We start from the raw sequence: 24,187 nt of genomic DNA, 5'->3' as shown, positions 1-24,187 counted from the left end.
TTCCTTAAATATGGACATATTCTCCCAACAGATCATAAGCCGGAGAGCTTTGTTCTTGTTTTCCCCTAAATTTTCTCTAGATGATCTACTTAATGTACATGCTAGAAGCCTTCTTCTAAATCTCTTTAGATGTCATGAATACCCATGTAGCACTCTGGTTGTCTATTTGTTATCACTTTATTACTATTTGACTTGCCTGTCTCTCTTGATCAAAGATTTCCTCTCTATCCCTCATACCACTCAATAATGAAAATATTACAACTTATTTGAATGTACCAGGAGTGGAAAGCATATAGAATGAGATTATATACATGCACAAAGAGCATTCAGTATGTAAGTAGACTGCTGGGACATGAGCCATTTAAAAATATCCCACCATTCTTCCACAGAATGAATACATTTAAACTGGGTTTTAGAGTTTCCATGCTCCCCTTGACTGAAAGAGTTTTCCCCTGCTCTGAACTCTCAGAACAGTTTCTTTATCTTTATCTATTACTTATCATTTGATACAGAATGATACCCCTGTCTTAACCTTCCCCATGTGACTGTGAGCTTCTTGAAAACAGATGAGTTCTCTCATTTTTGTCTTAGTGCCTATCACAGTTTGGTGAATGGATTTGGAGTCCCAAACATGGTCAAAGTGGCAATAAACGTGTAAGAGGGACAGCTGAAAGCCATTCCCTAAGATCTGTGGAGGAAGCAATGCCCCCTTACCTTTGTTCACAATGTACACTATGGCTTCGGGCCCCAGAGTATCATAGAGGGGGACAGCCACCATTGAGTAGGTGTAGCAGGCAAGCTCTGAAATGATCCACTGTACAAACAGAAAATAGTACTCTCAGGGATTGGACAATAGGGGAGAGCAAACAAACCTTACAGCCTATAGGGGAAAGATTTAGAGTTAGGCTAGCGGAGTGCTGTGACATTGAGCACTCTTGCTTTTTCTTAAGTGAAAAACCAGTCACAGGTCTAATAAAGATTCCATCCTCTGCTTAGAGATATTAGTAATTATTAGCAATAATATTATTTAACATATTTTAATAAATAAATATAGATAAATATAATAAAAAGTGCCTTGCAAATTTTAAAGTTTATATATATCACTTAATACATTACAAGATACATACATATATACATATACATATCTATATCTATCTAAAGCATTTTGTATATTTGATCTCATTTTAGTTGCTTTGTTAGCTAGAAGCCAGGAGGTACAGATCAAGTGCTGGGCCTGGATAATCAGGAAGACACAAGTGCAAATACAACTTCAGACACAGACTAGCAATGAGAACCTGGACCAGTCATTTAGCCTCAGTCTGCCTCAGTTTCCTTATCTGTAAAATAGGAATAATAATAGCACCTACCTCTAAGGGTTGTTGTGAGGATAAAATGAGATAACATTGATAAAGTGATTTGTAAACTTTAAAAGATGCTATAGAAATACTAACTATTGCTGCTGCTATTATTATTGAAAGCTTTCTCCACAACAGTCCTGATAGATGAGTAATACAAGTATTATTGTCCTTATCATACATAGGGATAAACTGAGACTCAAGAGTTGAGAGGTCTGCTAAGTGTTTAGTAAGACCAAAGCTAATTTTACAATTCTTTGCTTGGTTGCCCTATTGTTTTAGCCTTAAGTTGACAACATGGCATAGCAGAATGACCTCTAATGGAAATGGGTTGAAATTCAGGCTCTGCCACTGTGTCTTGGGAAAGCAAGTTGACCTCTGAGTTGCAATATCCTTATTTTTAACAGAGATAATCTATCTACTTCAAAGACTATTATAAGGCAAAAGAATTTGTAAATGGTAAGGTGCTGTATAAAAAAATTATATATGTATACACACATATACTATTTAAATGGAATTACCTCTGGTCTGTTCTGAGCAAAGATGCCAATAAATTGGTTTGGTGATGGCTTGTGTCCTTTGTAGAGAAGACAGGAACCCAGGTACTCTGCTCTGTCAGATACCTAGATATAAGGGATAAAACTACTTTATCAGTCCCAGAAATGAGAGAAAGGTAAGAAACAAGTAAGTAGGAGCCAGACTACATACCTGTTTGTAAGAGAGCCACCTATATGGTTGATTTGGCTTTCTGGATCCCAAGCAGGGTCCATTATCTAGAAATAATTACCAAAAAGAGAAACAAACTTTAGCTGAAATTCTTTGACCAGGAGTAGGTAGAGGATGGATGAGTGTAAGGATATGATTAACCCGAGAATGATAATAGTATTTATCTACTCTATGCCTAGCCCCAGACTGAGAACAGAAGATGAGTGAGGATGAGGGACAGAAAAGGAGGGAGCATATGAAGGATTTTGTCTTTAATGAACTCATGGTTCAGTCCAGAGATAAAATTCAAATAACATAGAATACACAGCAGTATGAGAAGTTGTATGGGAGATGTGACAGGGAATCAGAAAACCTTGCTTTTAGATCCAATTCCACGTTAGATTAGATTTAGATCCACTAAGTGTATGTTATGTTGAATTAGGTGGTTGAGAGGGAGGGCAGAGAAGAAAACACTTCCCACATAAGAAAAGTGACTAGATGATTATGTAAAATGTAATAATAAAGATGAACCTAAGACACATTGCTAAAACAGATGAACCCCTTAGAAGAAACCACATAAACAAAGGTGTCATGCAGAAACAAGAGTCAGATAGTAAGAAGCTAAAGAAATGATTCCAGAAAACTTGGATTAAATACAGTTTTTAGAAAAAGAAAAAATAGAAGGGTAGGAAACACCACTTCCAGAAATTAGCTTGAGAAATGAGGGGAATTCAGACCTTGCCAAGAGAATACATTTTGCTAAGAATACTATGAATTAAAACAAACAACAACAACAAAAAAAAAAACCAAAGGTGAGCACTGGGGCTTTAAAGGCCAGGTGGAAGGAAAAGAATAGACAGAGTAGTGCTAAGGAGAAAAAAAATTCCAATTCATTGTACAGATCCAGGAATTAACAATTGAAGAAAATATTTCCAAGTAATTCCAGATACTTTCTTTTGTAGCGATAAGTGTAAAATCATAATTGGAGCACATTCCACTGGTTGCAGTTCTCTCAGCAAATAAACAATGGCACATTCTGCAAAACAGCTTCAAATCTTTTCACCCTACTGCCAAATTAGGTTTCTTCATATATAATCTAATCATGTCATTCTTTTACTCAAAACTCTTCTTTGGCTTCCTATCATTGTGTCATTTGGGTGCAGGGAAACCATCCCTTAAAAATACTGGCATTCAAACAAAATACTTTTCACCCTTTTTGTGCTATTTCTCTCCCATAGATATTAAATATTATAATCAAACCAGTCGACAAATATTTATTAAATACCTACTTCAGACTACACACTGTGCTAAATTCTGAGAATATCCCCTCCTCCCACAAAAAAAAGAAAAGAAAGAGCAAGTCCTTGTCCACAAGGAATTTGTAGTCTAAGGGGAGAAGACAGCATACAAAAGGAAGCTGAAAAGCTGGGTGAGGAGGGTGGGTTGCTGGGAAGGTTGTGGGGCCATCATGGTGAAGTTCAAAGAAGTACTTTCCTGGGTATGAGATAAAAGAGAGCGGACTACTTGTCATCTCTAACTGACATTATACTATTGTTGTTCATGTTGTCTCTATCTGGAAGGTCTTCTTCCTCCATCTCTGCTAATTAAGAGATCATACCCACATTTTAAAATCCAGTTCCAGTTCCACCTTATCCATGAAAGCTTTCCTGACATACTGAATGTGTGGCCTTAAGAAAGTCACTTTAACCTCTTACAACAACTGAGTAACTAACTCCAAGACTAAGTTGATACTTAGAGACTAGTTGTCCACTTGAACAGGTATAGAGAATTTTGTCATCAGATTGTTTCTTAGGCCAGTGAAATCACAGGTCCAATCCATAGGCATCAAAGAGGGAGGGATGGTGTAAGGAAAGGTGTCATGTAGAAAGTGGTATTTGAGCTGAATCTTCAAGGAAAGAAGAAATTGTCAGAGATGGAGATGATGAGGAAATCTATTCCAGCCATGGGAGATAGTCAGTATAAAAGAGTGAGATGGAAGATAGTGTGTTGTGCACGAGGAAAGGCAGGAAGGACATAGAATGTGAAAATGGGAATGATATTTAACAAGGAGGCAAAGAGAGTCTAGGCTCAAACTAGGAAGGGCTTTGAAAGCCAAATCGAGTTATCCTAGAAGCAGTAGAGCCACTGGGGTTATTAAATAGGGGAGTAACATGATCAGACTTGTGATTTATAATGCTTTCCTTTCAGTCTGTATTTGTGACTAATGGTGAAGGACAGGAACAGTTGTGGTCAGAAGACAAAATGAAAAGAGCTCTCTAAAAAGAGAAGTTACTCCATGAGTGTACTTGTTGGTCCAAGGCACTAACTTTTATTGTTTTTTATTTATTTCTGTTGTGTCCTATCCTTCCTGACTCCATTTGGGGGTCTTCTTGACAGAGATACTGGAGTGGTTTTCCACTTTCTTCTTTAGCCCATTTTATAGATGAGGAAACTGAGGCAAACAGGGTTAAATGATTTGCCCAAAATCATGCAGTCAGTAAATGGATGAGGCTGGATTTGGACTCAGAAACATGAGTCTTCCTAAGTCCAAGCCCAGAGCTCTATCCATTGGGCCATCTAGCTGACCCCAGAATCTAACTAGTCACATATAGGCTATTAGCCAGGGCACCAGTACAACAGTTGTCTGTGATACTATGTTCTTTTTCTTAACCCTTACCTTCTGTCTTAGAATCAACACTGTGTATCAGTTCCAAGGAAGAAGAGTGGTAAGAGCTAGGCAGTGGGGGTTATGTGACTTGCACAGGGTCACACAGCTAGGAAGTGTCTGAGGCCACATTTGAACCCAGAACCTCTCATCTCTGGGCCTGGCTCTCCATCCACTAAGCCACCTACTTTCCCCCAAAACTGTATTCTAACATTGTCAATCTACACAGCTGTAAATTGTGTATGTTATTCACCTACTACAAGCTGTCTGCTAAACACCTCCCTGTGTGAAGGATGCACTACCCCATTAGAAGCAAAAAAATAAACACTTTTTTCAAACAGGTCATGTTTGTGGCATTTACTTCCTTATACATTCATTTACCTAAGTTAAAATTTTATTTGGCTATTTAAAGGGAGAGGAGAACCAGTGAAATCATTTTATTACTGCAGCACAGCACAACTCACCGATCTCAACTGTGGGAAAAGAAGATGGCAGCTGGGCTAACCAGTGCCTGGTCAAGGTCTGAAAGTCACATAGTTTGGAGATAATGGGATCATTTGCACCATATCTCAGATATCCTTCCATTTTAGGATAGGAAAAAAGCTTTTTACAATCTCACTTTTGCCACCTGGCTGTCCCATTCATGTATCATGTGTACAGAGTTGTTGGTAATGCTCAGCCTCAGAAAGCATTTGGTAAACCTTCAATGATCCTAAGTTTCAGGTACATGTATTATCTGTTTGATCAAGAGGGGATCCTAGGGGCAGCTAGGTGGCTGGTGGACAGAGAGCCAGGCCAGATCTATAGACAGGAGGTCCAGGGTTAAAATCTGGGCTCAGACACTTAGCCTCATTTGCCAAGCCTTTACTGCTTTTCTGTCCTAAGACAGAAGGTAAGGGATTAAAACAAAAAGAGGGGAGCATAGTGACTCATCCATCATCGTATAGCTGGGGGTATCAGACCCAGAATACAATATAGGTCCGCTAGCTTCAAATTCCCCATTCTTTCCTCTGCTGTCTCTGCTGGCTCTCACTTAAGTAGGATGAAGTAACTTCATCTAATACACACGTGAGATGGAAGTGCAGGGAGAGAGAGTGAGGAAGAGAAGCAAGTAGGCATATGTGTGCACAGAATACATCAGGATCATAGATCAAACAGTGTCTTGTCCAATTATATCATTTTATCCTGGAGAAAACAGATTCAGGGCAATTGAATGGCATGCCCAAGAGGCAAACACAGTGTTTGAATCTGCTTCCTCTGATCAGTGAGGATAGAGATTGTTTGGTGACTGGAGAATTCTTTCCTAATCATCTGCCATTTAAAGAAGGGGACTTGGGGAATTCACTTCATCATTTCCCACCCAGCTGACTTCCTGGCTTTCGTGATCTCCAGAAACTCATCCTTCAGCAAGTTGAAATCCTCTCTGCAACTCAAACCTCTTCATCTTATTTCCCACCCCCCAACTGTAGGACTTAAATCAATCATTCCCCAACTCTGGTATTCCCCCCCATCCCATCTTACTTTTCAGCTTCCTTGTGTGTTTTATCGTCCCCCATTATATTATAAGCTCAGTCAGGTACTGTCTTTCTTTTTTCGTATGTGTATCTCCAATACTTAGCACAGTGCCTGGCACACAGTTAAGTGCTTCATAAATGTTAACTATCGACCAAGGCACAAGGGACAAATCCATTGGTCTTGGTGGAATACCTGCAAGCTTAGCACAGTGTCTGGCTTTACAAGGTAGTGGGTGACTTGAGGTGAGGTAGTCTTGTACAAAGTTTGTAAGAAAGAGTTTGCATGATCTTATTTTCTGGAACATTGAAAAATTAATGCATTTTCTGATGAAGAGATAGGAAGTGTACTACAAAGAACCTGGGTTTGGAAATTTTGAAAAGCAGGTTCTACTAGTCTCAGATTTGCAGTTAGTTAGATATGTGGCAGTGAGTACATTATGTCCCTTCCTTGGCCTTGGTTTCTCCATCTGAGAAAACAAGGAGATTGATGTCCAAAGTCCCTTCTAACTCCACCCTAGCATTCAAATTCTATTCTCCACCCCCATTTACTAAAGGCAAGTTGAATCATCAGGCACTTCAGTCAAAATAGCCATTTTGTAAATGAATCCAAAACCACTTCTTTTTTACACTTTTTTCACTTTTTTACACTTACACTTCTTTTTTACACTAACTGTAGCATGTATTTTTCACAGTAATTTGCTTCTCTTTGCTACTCTGTGACTAAATCTGGTATAAATTCTCTGAATAAAATTAGCATGTTCCTTGGATAACAGACCCATGTTCCCTAGGACCTCTAGGCAAGGTTTAAAAATTATGATCCCACCTGAGAAGTACAGCAAAGCTGCTCAAGCCTCTGAACCATGATAGATAGCACTTACAACAAAATACCTACATGTCATGAAGGAAACAGTATTTTCTGACATCAAAGTATGCTTTTTGAAATATAAAGTAAATCCCTTCTCATCATTATCACCCCCACCTTGTGAATGTGATTGCCTACTCTTAATCCTGTTTCTACTTAGGATATTACTTAATTAAGTTTAAAAACCATGAACAAAATAGTTAGTAGACTTACCAGATACACGGAGTCCTCTTTGGAAAATTTCATACACTGTTGTGGCATCAGAATAGTAGTATTTGATCAACTCACTATTGTGTTGCATAGCACCCCGCCGGGCTCCTCCCTACAGTATAAATCCAAATTAAGATTTATTTAAAAAATTATTTCCTGGGGGCAGCTGGGTAGCTCAGTGGATTAAGAGCCAGGTCTAGAGACAGGAGGTCCTGGGTTCAAATCCGACCTCAGACACTTCCCAGCTGTGTGACCCCTGGGCAAGTCACTTGACCCCCATTGCCTACCCTTACCAATCTTCCACCTATAAGTCAATACACAGAAAGTTAAAGGGTTTAAAAAATTTTAAAAAAAATTATTTCCTTAACTCCCACCAAAAAAAATTTCTAAAAAGAGAAAATTTCCCAAACCTTCTCCTTTACCCTCCAGACGATCATGGTATAGGAGATAGCTTCAGAATTGCAAGAGAAACTTCTAGTAAGAGGTATGGATGGCAACTCCTAGTCAGAATTCTCAAGGAAAAAAGTACCCTTTCTTTATTAAATGAATTTCTTTTAGTAAAATATCATCCTACTAGAAGTATGGGCTAAAGCAGCTCTAGGATTGCCCAGGATATAGAGGTGTTCTAGAACCAATCTGAACAGGTTGGAAGATTATTAAATTTTCAACTGTGAGCATTTTACACTTTAGAAGTAGACAAACTATAAGTTATGTCTTGACTTTTTTGTTGATTTCTATTCTTAAGAAATTGATGGAGAAAATTTTAATAGTGCAAATTAAATTTAAAATTGTATCCTTCAAATTTCTTCTTTTAACATTTACTAGCTCATCTGAAGAAGAATAGAAATAAGCTCCTAGTGTCCTTTAGAGTACAGCCTGTCCTATTTGTGCCATGGATCCATTTAGCAATCTGGTAAAATGTATGGACCCCTTCTCATAATGTTTTTAAAAGTATGAAATAAAGTACCTCAACTACATGGAAATATAGTTATCAGCATTTAAAAAAGAAATTCATAGATCCAAGTTTAAAGACTTTGGGTGTAAATAATCTCAGCTAGATAGTTCAAGCTATTGGTATCATTTTTATTTCAGAAAGCCTGAGCTGGTATTCAAGTCAATTGGACACCTCTCTGTTGGTAGATGACTTTAAACAAATTATTCACTTTTCAGAGGCACCAAGTTAGATTCACTGCCTGGATCAAGACTGGTCAATTGGACAAGGTCAACAGCAATAGAATTACCTGTACTCCCACTGATTGCCTGTTCAGGTCCAGGAGGGGCCATGCTGGCCGAGGTTTGTTAACTAGCCACAGGAAGAAGGTGATTCCAACTGTTATCAGGCTGATCGCTACTGGTGTTGGGAGTGGGGAGAACAGAAAGTTCAAGATGAAAAGCATCTTTGTGAATCAGCAACAAAAATTTAGACCTAAAAAAAAAAAAGAAAAAGAAACTTAAGAATTAGAAATGCTCATTGCTTCTACCAAGAATTTGGGAGGATTTAGGGGAGGCAGGCAACTTCCATGTCATTGACTAATTATTGCCCCTAATATTGTGAAAAACTATTTCTCTGACTTCCTTTTTTTCAAGCTCCAGTAAATCTTCCCTTTGACATGAAACATTCTCTGATTCCCCTTAATTCTAGTGCTTTCTCTCTGTTGATTACTTCCAATTTATCCTACCTTTAGCTCCTTTATACATAGTTCTTTGCATTTCTGCCATTACACCACAACTGTTTTGTTTTTGTTTTTGCTTTTTGCATTTCTTTGAATTCCCAGGGTTTAGCACAGTGCCTAGCACATAGCAGGTGCTTAAATGTTTATTGGCTTTTGACAAATCCCTCCTCCTTACTCTGATGTCTGAAGTGGAGGAGATAAGATAGAAATAAGTTGTTTCCCAGACAAATTAAAGAGAATAGTTTTCTTTTTTGCCTACTTAATTTAGAGGAAGGAAATGGACAATGGGAAACCATAAGAATTAGCTTTCTATTTGTCATCAAGAGTTTATTCAGAAAAAGACCTGTACAAAAACATATATATATAACTGTGTTCGTTGTGGTTGCAAAAAACTGGAAAATGAGAGAATGTCCTTTGATTGGGGAATGGCTGAACAAATTGTGGTATCTGTTGGTGATGGAATACTAAAAAATTGTGCTCAAAGGAATAAAGAACTGGAGGAGTTCCATATGAACTGGAATGACCTCCAGGAATTGATGCAGAGTGAAAGGAGCAGATCCAGGAGAACATTGTACACAGAGACTGTGGTGCAATCTAACATAACAGACTTCTCTACTAGAAGCAATGCAAGAATCCAGAGCAAGGCTGAGAGACTTATGTGAAAGAAAACTAGCCACATTCAGAGGAATAACTGTGGGAGGAGAAACACAGAGGAAAAACAACTGCTTGAACACATGGGCTGATGGGGATATTATTGGGGATGAAGACACTAAGTGATAACTCTAGCCCAACTATCAATAATATGGAATTAGGGCTTAATCAATGATACATGTAAAACCCAGTGGATATTATTGGGGATGAAGACACTAAATGATAACTCTAGTCCAACTATCAATAATATGGATCTTAATCCAATAATATGGGAATCAATGATACATGTAAAACCCAGTAGAATTGTCCATCAGCTAAAGTGGGTTTGGGGGGCTTGGGGAGATGGAAAGAACATGAAACATGTAACTATGGGAAAATATTCAAAATAAAAATAAAAATATAAAAAGAGTAGTCAGAAAAAAGTAAAAAAAAAAGAGTTTATTCAGAAAAAGGTTCTGTATGAACTGATACAAACTGAGGTAATCCAAACTAGGAGAATATTGTACATAGTAACAGCAGTTTTATAACAATGACAGTTTTTTTGTTATAAGAATAACAGCAATTTAATAACTGTGAAATACTTAGCTACTTGGATGAATACTGTGATCCACAACAAATTCTAAAGGATTCATGGTGAAAAATGCTACTGCCTCCAGAGAGGACTGATGAACTGAATGTAGACTGAAGCATATTTTTTTCCACTTTATTTTTTCTTGCTCTTTTTTTAGCCAACATGACTACTATAGGAAATATGTTTTGCATGATTTCACAGATATAATGGGTATCATATTGCTTGCCTTTCTAATGGGTGGGGAGGGTCTGGAGGAAGGGAGAGAATTTGGAACTAAAATATTTTTTAAAGAAGGTATAGGGGTAGCTAGATGGCTTAATAGATAGAGCACCAGACCTGCAGTGTCTAGCTGTGTGACCCTAGGCATGTCATTTAACCCTAATTGCCTACTCCTTGCTCTTCTATTTTAGAGTTGTTAATAAGACAAAAAGTAAAAGTTGTTCTTTGTGTTGGCAAAAAATTGGAAAATGAGGGGATGCCCTTTGATTGGGGAATGGCTGAACAAATTGTGGTATCTGCTGGTGATGGAATACTATTGTGCTCAAAGGAATAATAAACTGGAGGAATTCCATGTGAATTGGAATGACCTCCAGGAACTGATGCAGAGTAAAGGAGCAGAACCAGGAGAACATTATACTCAGAGACTGATACACTGTGGTAAAATCAAATGCAATGGATTTCTCTACTAGCAGCAATGCAATGACCCAGGATAATTCTGAGGGACTCATGAGAAAGAAAACTATCCACATTCAGAGGAAGAACTGTGGGAGTAGAAACACAGAAGAAAAACAACTGTTTGATCACATGGTTCGATGGGGATATGATTGGGGATGTAGACTAAACTATCACTCTATTGCAAATAGTGTTAATATGGAAATAGGTTTTGAACAATGATACATGTAAAACCCAGTAGAATTGCTCATTGGCTCTGGGAGGGTAAGAGGGAAGGAAAGAACATGAATTATGTAACCATGGGAAAACATTCTAAATTAATTAAATAAATTTTTTTAGAAGTAAGAGTTTTTTTAATAAATGAACAAAAAATAGGGGGAAAAAATAAAGAAAAAGGTTCCAAAGATGAACTTACTTAAGCAACTTCAGTACCAGAGTTTGCTCTCAGAGATTTCAATATTTATAAACCAGAGATGAATCATGTCAAAGAATGACAACATATGAAATACAGTATAGCAGCAGTCCTACTCTATTACATGTTTGCCCTTTAGTAAAATAAGGATATTTGCCATATGATTATGATATATATATAGATAACCATTGGGTTCTCAATAATTTTTAAGACTATAAAAGGGCATGTAGGTGGCTTAATTGATAGAGAGCCAAACCAGGAGGCAGGAGGTCCCGAGTTAATATCTGACCTCAGGCACTTCCTACTTGTGTAACTCTGAAGCAAGTCATTTAACTGACATTGCCTAATCTTTACCCCTCTCTTGCCTTGGAACCAATCAATACAGCTTTAGCTAGCCTTATTATACTTTCTGCAAGGGGTGGCTTCTTGAAAAAAACTGAAATAGGCTAAGTTGTTCTTTCAGGCCAGCTGTCCTGAAATGCAAGTCTCCCTCCTCCTTCTCTAGCTTTCTGGATGGAGCCTCTTATTATGACACCTTAATAAGTAATACTCTGTAACCCAGAATTCTCTCTTTTTCTTATTCTACTCCCTCCATGCCCAGAAAAAAAAAAGGCGGACCTTTTACCTAGACTGTATCCTATTAGATACTGTTTGTGAAATATTTATATACAGTGAAGAAAACTTTGACTTGAGTCAGAGAACCTATATTCAAATTCTACATGATTCTTGCTATATATGTGACATTTATTAAAAAAGGAAATTGAGAAACCCCTGCCATCTTGAGTAAGTTACTTACTTTACTGAGATTTATTTCCTCATCTGTAACTTGAAAGGATTGGACTAGATGGCTTCTAAGGCTTCCTCTGGCTTCCCAAATTTATCCATATTTGGATTAAAACTCAGAAGTTTTGTCCAACTCTTCCCATTCACTGATAGCTGACAAACCAAAGCCTGGGGAATTAAGTGACTTGCCAAAGTTTCCTTTAGAAAACTAACCCTTCTAGTAAATTTGCCTTTACTAATCAGTTAGTTTTTTGCCCCTCCCAGGTTTTTGTATTTTATTTTAAACTTTGGACTTCTAAAAGTTTTCTTGAAGAAATGACTAATGGCAAATTATCAGACATAGGCAATCATCTACCTGCCCTTTTACTACAGAGGGCAACACTATGCTCCTAATCCCTCAGGCTCTCAATCTTGGAATCATCTTGGACTCCTCACTATCTTTCATCTCCCATATCCAGGCTGTTACCAAGGTGTCTTGATTTCACCTTTGCTCCATTTCTCAAATATGTCTGTACCCTTCTCTCCTTCAACACTGCCACCACACTGTTGTAGGTCCTTATCACCTCATACTTTGATTACTGCCATGGCTACTTATGGGTTTGCCTGCCACAACTCTCTTTCCATCTCAGTCCATCTTCTATTCAGCCACTGAAGTGATTTTCCTAAAGCACAGGTCCAATCACATTCACTCCGCACCACTACTCCATAAACTCCCTATTGCCTCCAAGATCAAATCACAAATACTCCGTTTGCCACTCAAAACCCTTCTAAACCTTACTCTTCTTACCTTTCCTGTCTTCTTGCAGCTTACTTTCCAACTCGAACTCTTCAATCCAATGATACTGACCTCCTGACTGTTTCATAAATAAGACTTCATCTCTTGGCTCCAGGCATTTTCTCTAGCTATCCTCTATGCCTGGAATGTTCTCCTTCACCTTTGCTCTGATTATTGACCTGCCTGACTTCCTTTAAGTACCAACTGAAATCCCAACTTAATTCTAGTGTATTCCCTCTGCTGATTATTTTCTATTTTTCCTGTACATTGAGTTGTTTTGTATGCATTTGCATGTTGTCTCCTCCATTAGAGTTAAGGGCAGGGGCTATCTTTTGCCCCCTTTTGTCCAGACTTAGCATGGGGCCTGGCACATGGTCAACTCTTAATAAGTGTCTGCTGGTTGAGCAAGCTAAAAAAAAATCATTTGGGAATAAAATCTTTTAATTATCAGTCAAGCACATTGGACACAGGCTCTGACTACATCTTTATAGAGGGTTGACTTCAGTTCTGCCTGAAGGAGGAAGGGAATGAGAAATACAACCTTGTGGAGTGATAAAGCACCTATTATGTGCCAAGCATTGTGCTAAGGGTTAGATATTCAAAGAAAAGAAAGTAGTACCTCCCCTCAAGAACCTTACAATCAAATGGGGAAAGAAAATACATAAAAATGGGCTGAAAAGAGAGTTAAGTACTCAGTACTGGGCAAGATGAAATCTAGAGGATTATAGCCAGGTGGGCTATAATAGTGTATATGGATACTCTAAGCATCCTCTTTAAATGGAGAATATGGAAGAAGCCCTCTTGCTCATCCTCTTCCCTTTCCAATCAGAGGAGGGAAGACTTCCAGGGGATGGGGGTATTGAAGAGGTGTAAGCTTTAAGATGGATGTGATCTTATATGATAAGGTTCTGAAAAGCAAGATGATGTCTAGAGGAGTACAGTCAGGTGGAAGAAATGCTTTCCCATTTTAGAGAAGAGAAAAAAAAATTCCCTATTCTACAGGAAAAGAGATAATCATTTCTTTCCAAACTCTTCATAATCCATTTAAGGTGACAAAGTGTTTTGTTTACCACTTGCCAGAGAATGATGCTGATTTTGTCAATAATGATAGATTTGTCAATAAAGATAGGCAATAAATTGCCATACAGATGGCAAATACCATTTTAGAGATTATTTTATTCATTGCTTGTGATTGCTGAGGAAGAACCTACAAATCTAGTCTATAGCAATTAAACAGACACCTACAGAAAAGTAAGGATCATACCAGTAGCTAGTGTATAAAGTTAGGTTTAATAAAACTCATTTTTATGTAATATTGTATGGTTTTCTAAACACTTCGTTTAATTCTGTATTGTCTGTACTCTAAGAGACATTATAGCATAGTAAGAGGAATACTAGGCTTAAGAGTCAAGACTGGGCTTCAATCTCACTTCTGAAATGTAACAACTGTGTTGCCTCAGGCAAACCACCTCTCATCTCTGAAACTCAGTATTTTCATCTATAATATGGGGAAAATGTCTGTAGTGCCTTCCTCAGAGCATTGAAGCTTAGATGAGATTTTTGTTATTGTTCAGTTTTCTTAGTATTGACCAATGCTTCATGACCCCATTTGAGGTTTTCTTGGCAAAGATACTGGAGTGGTTTGCAATTTCCTTTTTTACAGATGAGGAAACTAAAGCAAACAGAGTTAAGTGCTTTGCCTAGGGTCACACAGCTAATAAATTTTGAGCTTGGATTTGAACTCAGGAAAAGCAGTCTTCTAGACTTGTGGTCCAGTGTTCCATCCATTGAACCACCTAACTGTCCCTAGATTAGATAGTTCATGAAAAAAAAAAAGTGTGTAAATTTTGAAGTGCCATAGAACTAAATATTAGTTATTAATTTAAAGGATTGTTTTGAATAATTGTTCCCATTTCACATTTAAGGAAACTAAGGGCTAGAGAAAGGAAATTACTTTCTCGAGGTCAACAAGTGTAAATACTTTATGAAAAAAATCTTTGATGAAACTGGGTATTTTTAACCAAGTCTTCTCAATAGACTTAGTCAACAATACCATGTGATTTCTAGAAGTAGAACCTAGACTTCCCAACTCCCAAACCTAGATCTCACTTCTAATCTATATGTTATAGCTTGTTAAATTTTCAAGGTATGCTTGGATAGTTCATAGGAAGGTACTATATATCCCTCATTATTATGGATCTTGTGGAGTTCTAATTCTATAATTTCTATAGGATGGTATTTGAAGCAATCTAGCATGATTCATTTCCTTTTTATTTAACATTCCTAATTGTGAAAGAATTGGGTAGGGCAAATTTAGAGGTGAGTAGGGAAAGAGGAAGGACGTAGATAATTGTGTGGCTAAGAGCAATAATTTTCCATATGCTATGCTGAAGATACCTGTTACACTAGTGGTTATTAATATATCACTGTGTCAAAATGGTCTCAAAATAATCCCTTAGTCTTTTGAAATATATATAATTTTTAAAATATATATAATGAACTTTTAAAATATATATAATTTAACATAATTGGTTTCCTTTTTAATCCTACATATTTTGTTTTATTCATTTAAAACATTAATCTGAGAATGTCTAAAGGCTTCACTAGTCCGTCAAAAGGGTCCATAACACACAAAAAGCAAAGGACCCCTTTCCTAAGCAAAAAACAATTTCCTGATATGATGTCCTCTTCCAGAAAACATGTTTAAAGGACCATTGGTCCTTCCCTATACTTGGCTAGTATCTCTTACTTTATCCTACCAACCTAATCCTACTTCATGGTAAAGTCTAGGACTATGGCTAGGACTAGGTCTATGAGTTCCATTTTATTCTTTGTATAGATCACTCCTTTAGAGTAAGCACTTGCTCAAAATGCAAAAAGAAACAAACAAAAAACCTTATTTTTATTTGGAGACAAAAATCATTATAACAGCACATACACAAAAATAAAGTTTAAAGAAAGCAGGAAACTCCTGAGAGTGATGTCAGTTAATCAGGTAGCAATGAAATAGAGGAAATGGAGAGAGAATAAATCCACCGGGTCTCAGTAGCAGCAATAGGCAGGGAAATTGCAAAATTTAGTCCAGATAAATTACTCTTTAAGTGAGTCAACAGGCCAGATTGAGGCTCCACTTGTTCATGATTATTTTTACTTTAGTGCCCTTCACTTGCATCCAGCTGAGTGCTGGTACTTATCTTCAATGCCCTTTGCCCTGGAGCTCCTCTTTTTCTCTTTAGGAACTGGACTTTCTTCCCATCTTTATCCCACCTTTCATGAGTCACAGCTCCCATCTCCCATGAACCTTCAGTTCCTCCTTCCAACTAAGGAAAACTATGCTTTCCATCAGCCTTCTTGAAAATAAAGGGCTATACTTCATTAATGAGTTGAATTAGTTTAGTTAAATTTCACTACCAAGGCAACTCTGCCGGCAAATCCTGATATTTGATTTACTTAGTCCTTCCTAGCTCTCTGGGTTTCAGGTTGTCTCTGTAATAACTGGAATCCAAACTTGCTAAGTATGTCCTCTTTTCTCCCATGGTTTTATCTAGTCAGAATTTTCTTTTTTCTAGACAAGAGCAAGAAATTCCTTTCCCTTTTACTAGCATTCAAGGTTGGTTTCTTTTTTTATAATTCATTCAGTTAATATATTTTAGCTAAACCAGAAACTTAACACCCTAAACCATGTTATACTGTTCTTTTTCTCTAATTTTTTGGTTATAAATTCTAAGTTTCATCTAATCAGGAGTTTTTAACTTTGTTTATATCATAGGTTCCTTTAGCGAGTTGGTGAATGCTTCCTTTTAGGGCAGCTAGTATGGCACAGTGGATACAGTGCTGATCCTTGAGTCAAGAAGATTTATCTTCCTGCGTTTAAATCTGGCCACAGACACTTTCTAGCTGTATGACCCTGTGCAAATCACTTAACCCTGTTTGCCTCAGTTTCCTCATCTGTAAAATGAGTTGAAGGAAATCGAAAACTACTCCAGTGTCTTTGCCAAGAAAACCCCAAAATGGAATCATGAAGAGTCAGATATCACTGAAAAATGACAATAAATAAACTCCCTTTACAAATAGTATTCTTATCATGTGACCCTGGGCAAGTCACTTAACCCATATAGCTTACCTTTTACCACTCTTCAACCTTACAACCAACACATAGTACTGATTCTATGATAGAAGGTAAGAGTTTGAAAAAAAAATCAAAATACATGAAATTACATAAATGTACTAGATTACAAAGGAAATAAATTATTTTGAAATAGTCATCAAAATAGCTTTAAAAATAAGTTCATGGATTCCAAGTTAAGAACTTCTGATCTAAATGAAAATCTACATATACTTTCTTCCATCCATACTTCCCAGCTGTACCTCTGTACCTTCTATCCTCATATTGCTGATGTTATATTATAGATTTAGAGTTGTCAGGGGTCTTATATCCAAGTCAAATCCCTTCATTTTATAGATAAGGAAACTGAGGTCAAGAGAGGGTAAGTGATTTGCCCATCATTACAGAGTAAGTATCAGAGGTCATTTTAGAAACCAGTACTACCTGACTCCAAGTCCAATGTCCCAACCTCTATGTCATATTGCTTCTAGCTATTCTCTCCACCCACAGCAAAGTTCAAATATTTCTAAATTCCAGTTATTATAATTTCTTATTAATCTGTAGATTTAAAGTTGGAAAGGACCCTCAGAATTCTAAGTTAATCTCTATCTGCAACAGATATATATTTATAGCAGATATATATACTTAGATATCACTTACAAAATATTCTAGATCATTTAGCATCTTTTTAAAATACTTCTGGAAAAGAAGGAACTTGGCTACCTTCTAGGACAGCCTGTCCACTGATAGCTCTAGTTAGGCCTTCTCACGCCTAGCAGTATTGACTAATATGTTAGAAAAAGGAAAGCAATAAATATTGGAGGGGATATAGGAAAATTCAGACATTATGCACTATTGCGAATTGATCCAAACATTCTGGAATATAATTTGGGATTATGCCCAAAGGGCTATAAAACTGTACATATCCTTTGACTCAGCAATACCACTACTAGATCTGTATCCCATAGAGATTTTTTTTTTAAGTATGTGTGTGGGGAAAGACCTGTTTGTGCAAAAAAATTTGTAAACTTTTGTTGTGGTAGCAAAGAATTAGAAACTGAGGGAATACCCATCAATTGAGGAATGGCTGAGCAAATTGTGACATATGATTATAATGGAATATTGAAATAATAAGCAGCCTGATTTCAGAAAAGCCTGGAAAGACCTATATGAACTGATACAAAGTGATCAGAAAAGCAATAATATACAAATAACAAATGTGAGTGACTTAGCTATTCTCAGCAACAGAATGATCCAAGACATCCCCAAATGCAAAAAAGCACTATCCAACTCTAGAGAAAGAATTGATAGAATCTGAATACAGATTGAAGCAGACCATTTTCACTTTATTTTATCAATTTTAATGGTTTTTTTCCTCCACAACATGATAAATATAGAAATTTGTTTTATATGATAGAATTGTGGTGGCAAACCTATGGCATGCATGTCAGAGGGGGCACTCAGAGCCCTCTCTGTGTATGCATGCTTTTGCCCCAACATAGAGTTTGCCAGAGTTGGTTATTAGAAATCCAGAGGAGCATGGGGCCAGGCTGCTCGCGTCCCCCTTGACTGAGGACATTTCTAAAATCACTTGCTCTTCTAAAAGGTTTGCCATCACTGTAATAGAACATGTATATCCAATAGCAAGTTACTTACCATTTTGGGGAGGGGATAGGAGAGCAAGGGAGATAGAAAATGCAGAACTCAAAATGTCAGAAAATGAAGAACACCAAAAATTATTTTTACATATAAAGGAAAAACAAACCTTATAGTAAAAAAGAAAAGGCTTTTTAAAATTAAACTAAGATCCACTCCCTTTTCATTTCTACCCACTGGCTATTGTATTGGCTTCTCTGACCAAATAAAATAAATCTAATTTATTTGTAAGTAGTATTATATGTAACCACATAGTTTCCAGAAATGTTTTCCAGTCTAGTTATTTCAAATGATTTCCCTGAAAGAGATTTTTTTTAACCTTAGTGATGTTTTGGAAAAGAGGTTCTTAAACAAATATAATCTCTAAATGTATATGTGACCTAGGTACAAAACGTCAGATCAAAAACAAATTTGAGGGGGCAGCTGGGTGGCTCAGTGCATTGAGAGTCAGACACTTCCTAGCTGTGACCCTGGGTAAGTCACTTGACCCCCATTGCTTAGCCCTTACCACTCTTCTGCTTTGGCTCCAAGACAGAAGGTAAGGGTTTAAAAAAATTTGAGAAACATGGTAGGTGGGGAATAACTATCAGATCTATGGATAGGAGAAAAGTTAAATATCAAACAAAAAACAGAGAGGACCATAGAAGATAAAATGGGTAATTTTGATTACATAAAATTAAAAAAAAACTTTTCATACAACTACTAAAGCTAAGATTAAAAGGGGAACAATTAACTGGGCAAAATAATTGCAGCTAGTTTCCATGATGAAGATTTCATTTCTAAGATATATATGGAACTGTTTCAAATTTATAAGAAAGAGCTATTCCCCAACTGATTAAAAAAAAAAAAAGTCCAAGAGTGTGAATCAATAGTTCTCAAAGGAAGAAACATAGGCTCTCTATAGCCATATGAAAAAAATACTCCAAATCACTACTAATCAGAAAAATGTAAATTAAAGCAATTCTGAGATACTACCTCACTTCCATGAAGAAAGAAAATGACAACTGTAGAAGGGGACTGTGGGAAAATAGTTCCATTAATAGACTTCTGGTAGGGTACAGCTATTCTGGAAAGCAATTAGCAATTATACACCAAAAATTACTGAATGGCACATGCCCTTTAACATAGATGAACCATTGAAAGACCTAAACCCCAAAGAAGGAAAGGTCACCTCTTTTTTGGTTACTTATTACAATATCTTTATTTCATTTACAAGAACAAGAAGATCCTGAAAGATCAACTTGCCAAGGTCACATTTTATAAGTAACAGAGATAGAACTCCAATCTAGATCCTCAAACTATAAATTTACAGATAACTGCAGATGCCTTAATATATTTCTTTGGCAAATCAGCAAACAAAGATTCAATTGAGAATTCAATAGCAATTAACTACTTTAGATGTTGATGTCATAAGAACAGCATATTTTTGTACCAACCCAAAAAGTGGTGGTATTTCAGATCAATTTATTTGAGGGGGAAATTCTGTGAATTCTCTACAGTGAAATTTTAATAATATAAAATATTATAGAGAATTCTGTAATAATGAATAGGCAGAAATTTACAGGGTGAGGAAAACAAAGAGAAAGCCAATGGTAGGATATAAAGCTCAGTCACACTGGGTTTGTGACCCTTCTAAAGACCATGCCAATTATTTTTGCTTTAAGTATTGAACAGCTAATTATTTTTCACACAATGAGTTTTAGATTATAACTTAGTGAGAAAGATATGTCTCTGCTGTCTAGAAAGTCGTATATTTAATTCTAATTGGTTTTTCAATTTTCTTACATGTACAGGCTTATCCAGTGGTGACAAAAAAAAAGCTCATTAAAAAAAATAGACTAGTGATCAAGTTTTCCCTACTACTAAGTGCATTAATATAGTTTTCCATAAATGAAGGGGTGTCCATCGATTGGTGAATGACTGAACAAATTGTGGTATCTGTTGGTGAAGGAATACTATTGTGCTGAAAGGAATAATGAACTGGAGGAATTCCATGTGAACTGAAAGGACCTCCAGGAATGATTCAGAGCAAAAGGAGCAGAACCAGGAGAACATTGTACACAGAGACTGATACACTGTGGCACAATCGAACGTAATAGACTTCTCTAATAGCAGCCATGCAATGATCCAGGACAATTCTGAGGGACTTATGAGAAAGGACGCTATCCACCTCCAGAGAAAGAACTGTGGGAGTAGAAACACAGAAGAAAAACATATGATTGATCACATGATTTGATGGGGATATGATTGGAGATGTAGACTCTAAATGATCACTCTGTTGCAAATATTTATAATATGGAAATAGGTCTTGATCAATGATACATGTAAAATCAGTGGAATTGCTCATTGGCTACAGAAGGAGGGAGAGAGGAGAGAAGGAACAGAATAGGAATCATGAAACCTTGGTAAAATACTCTAAATTAATTAAATAAATAAATGTAATTTTTTTTAAGAAAAAATATAAAAAAATACATAAATCGCATGATAGATAAATATAGACATGAGTTTCTCTTCAGATACTAATAAAAGGAGGGGGGCAAGTGGGCAGCAAACCAAGGAGGTGGATTTGAGTAGAAAGTTCTTAAGCCAAAAAAATATACTTCAGATATTAGAAGCAAGATGATGCATGAATGATTTTATTTCATTGACTAGAGAAACATTTATGGGAGCTCTCTCCATCAGTGTAGATTAATACTCTGTAGGTGATTTAGTGGGTGAATACTAGGGTTGTTCAAAGTGTAGTGAGGTTAAATGATTTCCCCAGAGCTACAAAGTTAATGAATCCTCAGAGGCAGAATTTGAACCCAAGACTCTCTCATTTCAAGTCCCAAATTTCAAGTCTCTATCCCAAAGTGATCATGAGCCCCTGCTTCTGGTCTCTGCTCAACAAGTGAATATTGGGCAATTTAGACTTTTTCTTCATCTATAGGATGGGGTTAAGGAGTCAGAAAGACCTGAGTTCAAAGCTAGCCTGTAAAATACTTATTAGCTGTGTAACCCTGAACAAATCACTCTTTGTCTAAGTTCCTCATCTATAAAATGAGCTCAAGAAGGAAATGGCAGAACACTCTGATATCTTTGCCAAGAAAGCACCAAATGAGATCACAAATACTCAGACACAACTAAAAACTGACAACAAAGAGTTTGGTGAATTCCCAAAATGGCATAGATATTAGACCTAATCCTCTAAACATGACGTAAGCAAGGAAAATGATGAGACAGATCACCATTTTGCTTCATTTTTACCAGGGAAGAAAGAGGAACATATTATTCATTTGATAGAAATAGGGAAGCTATTCATATGTGATGTCTTGAAAATGTGATTATCTTTTCAGTAAAAATAAATACTTACTAAATATCTAATTAATACAAAGCCCTGTGTGATAAAAAATGTGTAAGATTCAGTCTATGTCTCCCAGGGTCTTTAAAGTCTATTAGGGGAAAGAAATCATGGACATAAAGAGGAAAAAAGTTATTTTGTGATAGATGTATAGAAAGAGTTCAGTGTATTATTGGAGTTCCAAAGAAATAGGTTATTAGTCCTCCAAAGGATGGGAGAAAGTCAAGAAAAATATTTTATGTTTATCACTTTTGACAGGAAATTGAACCTGTCATTTCATTGCTAGAAGAAATTCCCAAGAAAGAAATTCCCTCTGCCAATGCAACTTGGAAACCACTCTATAATGTATATTCTAGGAAAGTTATTCAGTAGTAATAAAGAGGTTATTTGGAATTTCCTGGGGCCATATATGGTCATTCTGTTTCACAGGCAGGACTTGAATGCAGGATTTCCTGATTTCAAAGTTGATTGTCTATCTACCACACTGATCTTCCTATTCGTTATAACATATTACAGCTTGCAAAGTACTTTCATACATCTCATTTAATAACTAACAACTGAGTTAAGTAGGACAAGTTAATTAAGGAAACTGAGGAGGAAAGCATAAATTCCAGTAGTCAATGACAGAGTTGAGGCATTTATGTATTTTAAATCCAATACGCTATGGTCTTCTCATCCTTTTCCATGGACATGAATGCTTATGATCCTGTATACATTACTAGGTCTCAGATAAATTCTTCTCTTGTCCACTAATCCTAATGGAACAGCTACCACTTGTGTACAAAGGTATTATACTAAATAGTGCTTTGAACTATTTCCTTGATATTAAGGAATTTAATTGATCCTGTGGAAAGGTTTTCCTTGAGTACTCAAAATATGAGTTTATCATCAACCAATAAGCATTTGTTACTTGCCAGGCACAGCAAAGCTCTAAGAATATAAATATAAGTAAAGAGGAAGATAATCCCTACCTTCAAGGAATTTACATTCTAATAAGGGGGGGGTAGGTGGGGGAGAACTACAGAAAGCTGAAAATCTGGGGATGGGAGCATGGGGGAGAAAAACGTTCATAGTTGGAAGAGTTAACTCGATTGTCCTGGGTACTTCTTCCTCCATTAGATTCACTAGCATCTACATTAGTGTCTAACTAGAATCTAACAGCTGTAGGAAGCAGCTAAGGAAAGGACAAAAGGTTTGAAGATGACCTCATGGCCCAATTATATATTATGAGCAAAGCAAGCAAAAGTCCATTACCTTTTCCTCAAGGGACAAAGAATGTAAACTAGTGAAGATCTATCTAGTTAACCTGGAAATCCAATTCCCAGAGAAGTATCTACCTTGCTTTGCAGTTATTTCTTTGGTGAGAAAGGGCTGTTATGAGAAATTATAAATCTACACACACACACACACACACACACACACACACACACACACACACACACACACACACTTTGTTTTTATAAAAATACAACTAATGCGAATAAAGCCAGAGTGAAGATTTCCCCTAAGTAAATGGATTTCAGGCTAAGTTATGCAGCCATCAAGAGACCAAATCTTAACCACATATAAGACTGGTCGTTAACATTTCTAACTAGAAAATAGACAGTTGTTGGGAAGGAACTAATATACCCTGATTCCTAAAGGAAAGCTGAAGATACAGCAAGCAGTTGCTTAGATTTTGTTAGGATATTTGAAGACAGCAAGCTTTGTATATTGTTTTTTAAGTATCAAACACATTCTTCAAAGCAAGCCAGAAACTTAACAACCAACCCTAGCGTATGCAGTATTGTCCCAGATAGCCAAGAGCCACTGTGGTGTCTGTCAACTAATGTTTTACACTTTCTAACTATTTTCCTATCACTAAAACCACTTTTGACAGACAGACGCTTTGCATTTTTCCATGCTGTACATATTGCTGCTCAAACCCAGAGTAATTAGGTCTTCCCAACAGTCAGCTGGGAGACGGAAGCATTTATTTGTTTCTCTTAAAGATAAGAAACCAGAGGAAAGTTGAAAGATGAGTCATGAGACCAAAAGGGATGTGGTAAACTGAAGGTGAACTTTTGGGATAGGTTGCAGTTGCCCATATAAAAGGCCAGGAGAGCAGGGTCCTTTTTGAGGGATTTGGACAAAGCCTCCAAGTTATTCTGACCCATCCTTCATTCAGATCACTTTCCAATCCTACGCTCTGGTTGGAAGTAAAACTGACTAGTTTTACTTTCCTAATCAAATAGGCAA

The 24,187-nt window shown here is 36.8% G+C and overlaps 1 protein-coding gene across 1 annotated transcript in view; it reads right to left on the bottom strand.

Moving 5' to 3' along the window:
• ACSL5 (acyl-CoA synthetase long chain family member 5) overlaps positions 1 to 24,187 on the bottom strand; it is a 54,483-nt gene that overhangs the window by 20,101 nt on the left and 10,195 nt on the right. Inside the window, exons 2-6 of the mRNA XM_044665575.1 lie at positions 8,553 to 8,737; positions 7,315 to 7,423; positions 2,064 to 2,128; positions 1,877 to 1,978; positions 715 to 814 (exon numbers count right to left, since the gene is read on the bottom strand). Coding sequence (XP_044521510.1) covers positions 715 to 814; positions 1,877 to 1,978; positions 2,064 to 2,128; positions 7,315 to 7,423; positions 8,553 to 8,708 — 532 coding nt within the window. The 5' untranslated portion in view covers positions 8,709 to 8,737. The remainder of the gene's footprint in view (positions 1 to 714; positions 815 to 1,876; positions 1,979 to 2,063; positions 2,129 to 7,314; positions 7,424 to 8,552; positions 8,738 to 24,187) is intronic.

Source organism: Gracilinanus agilis, chromosome 2 (genome assembly GCF_016433145.1).
Source record: "Gracilinanus agilis isolate LMUSP501 chromosome 2, AgileGrace, whole genome shotgun sequence".
NCBI classification, from domain to species: Eukaryota; Metazoa; Chordata; class Mammalia; order Didelphimorphia; family Didelphidae; genus Gracilinanus; species Gracilinanus agilis.
This window is presented reverse-complemented; position numbering and strand designations above follow the sequence as displayed.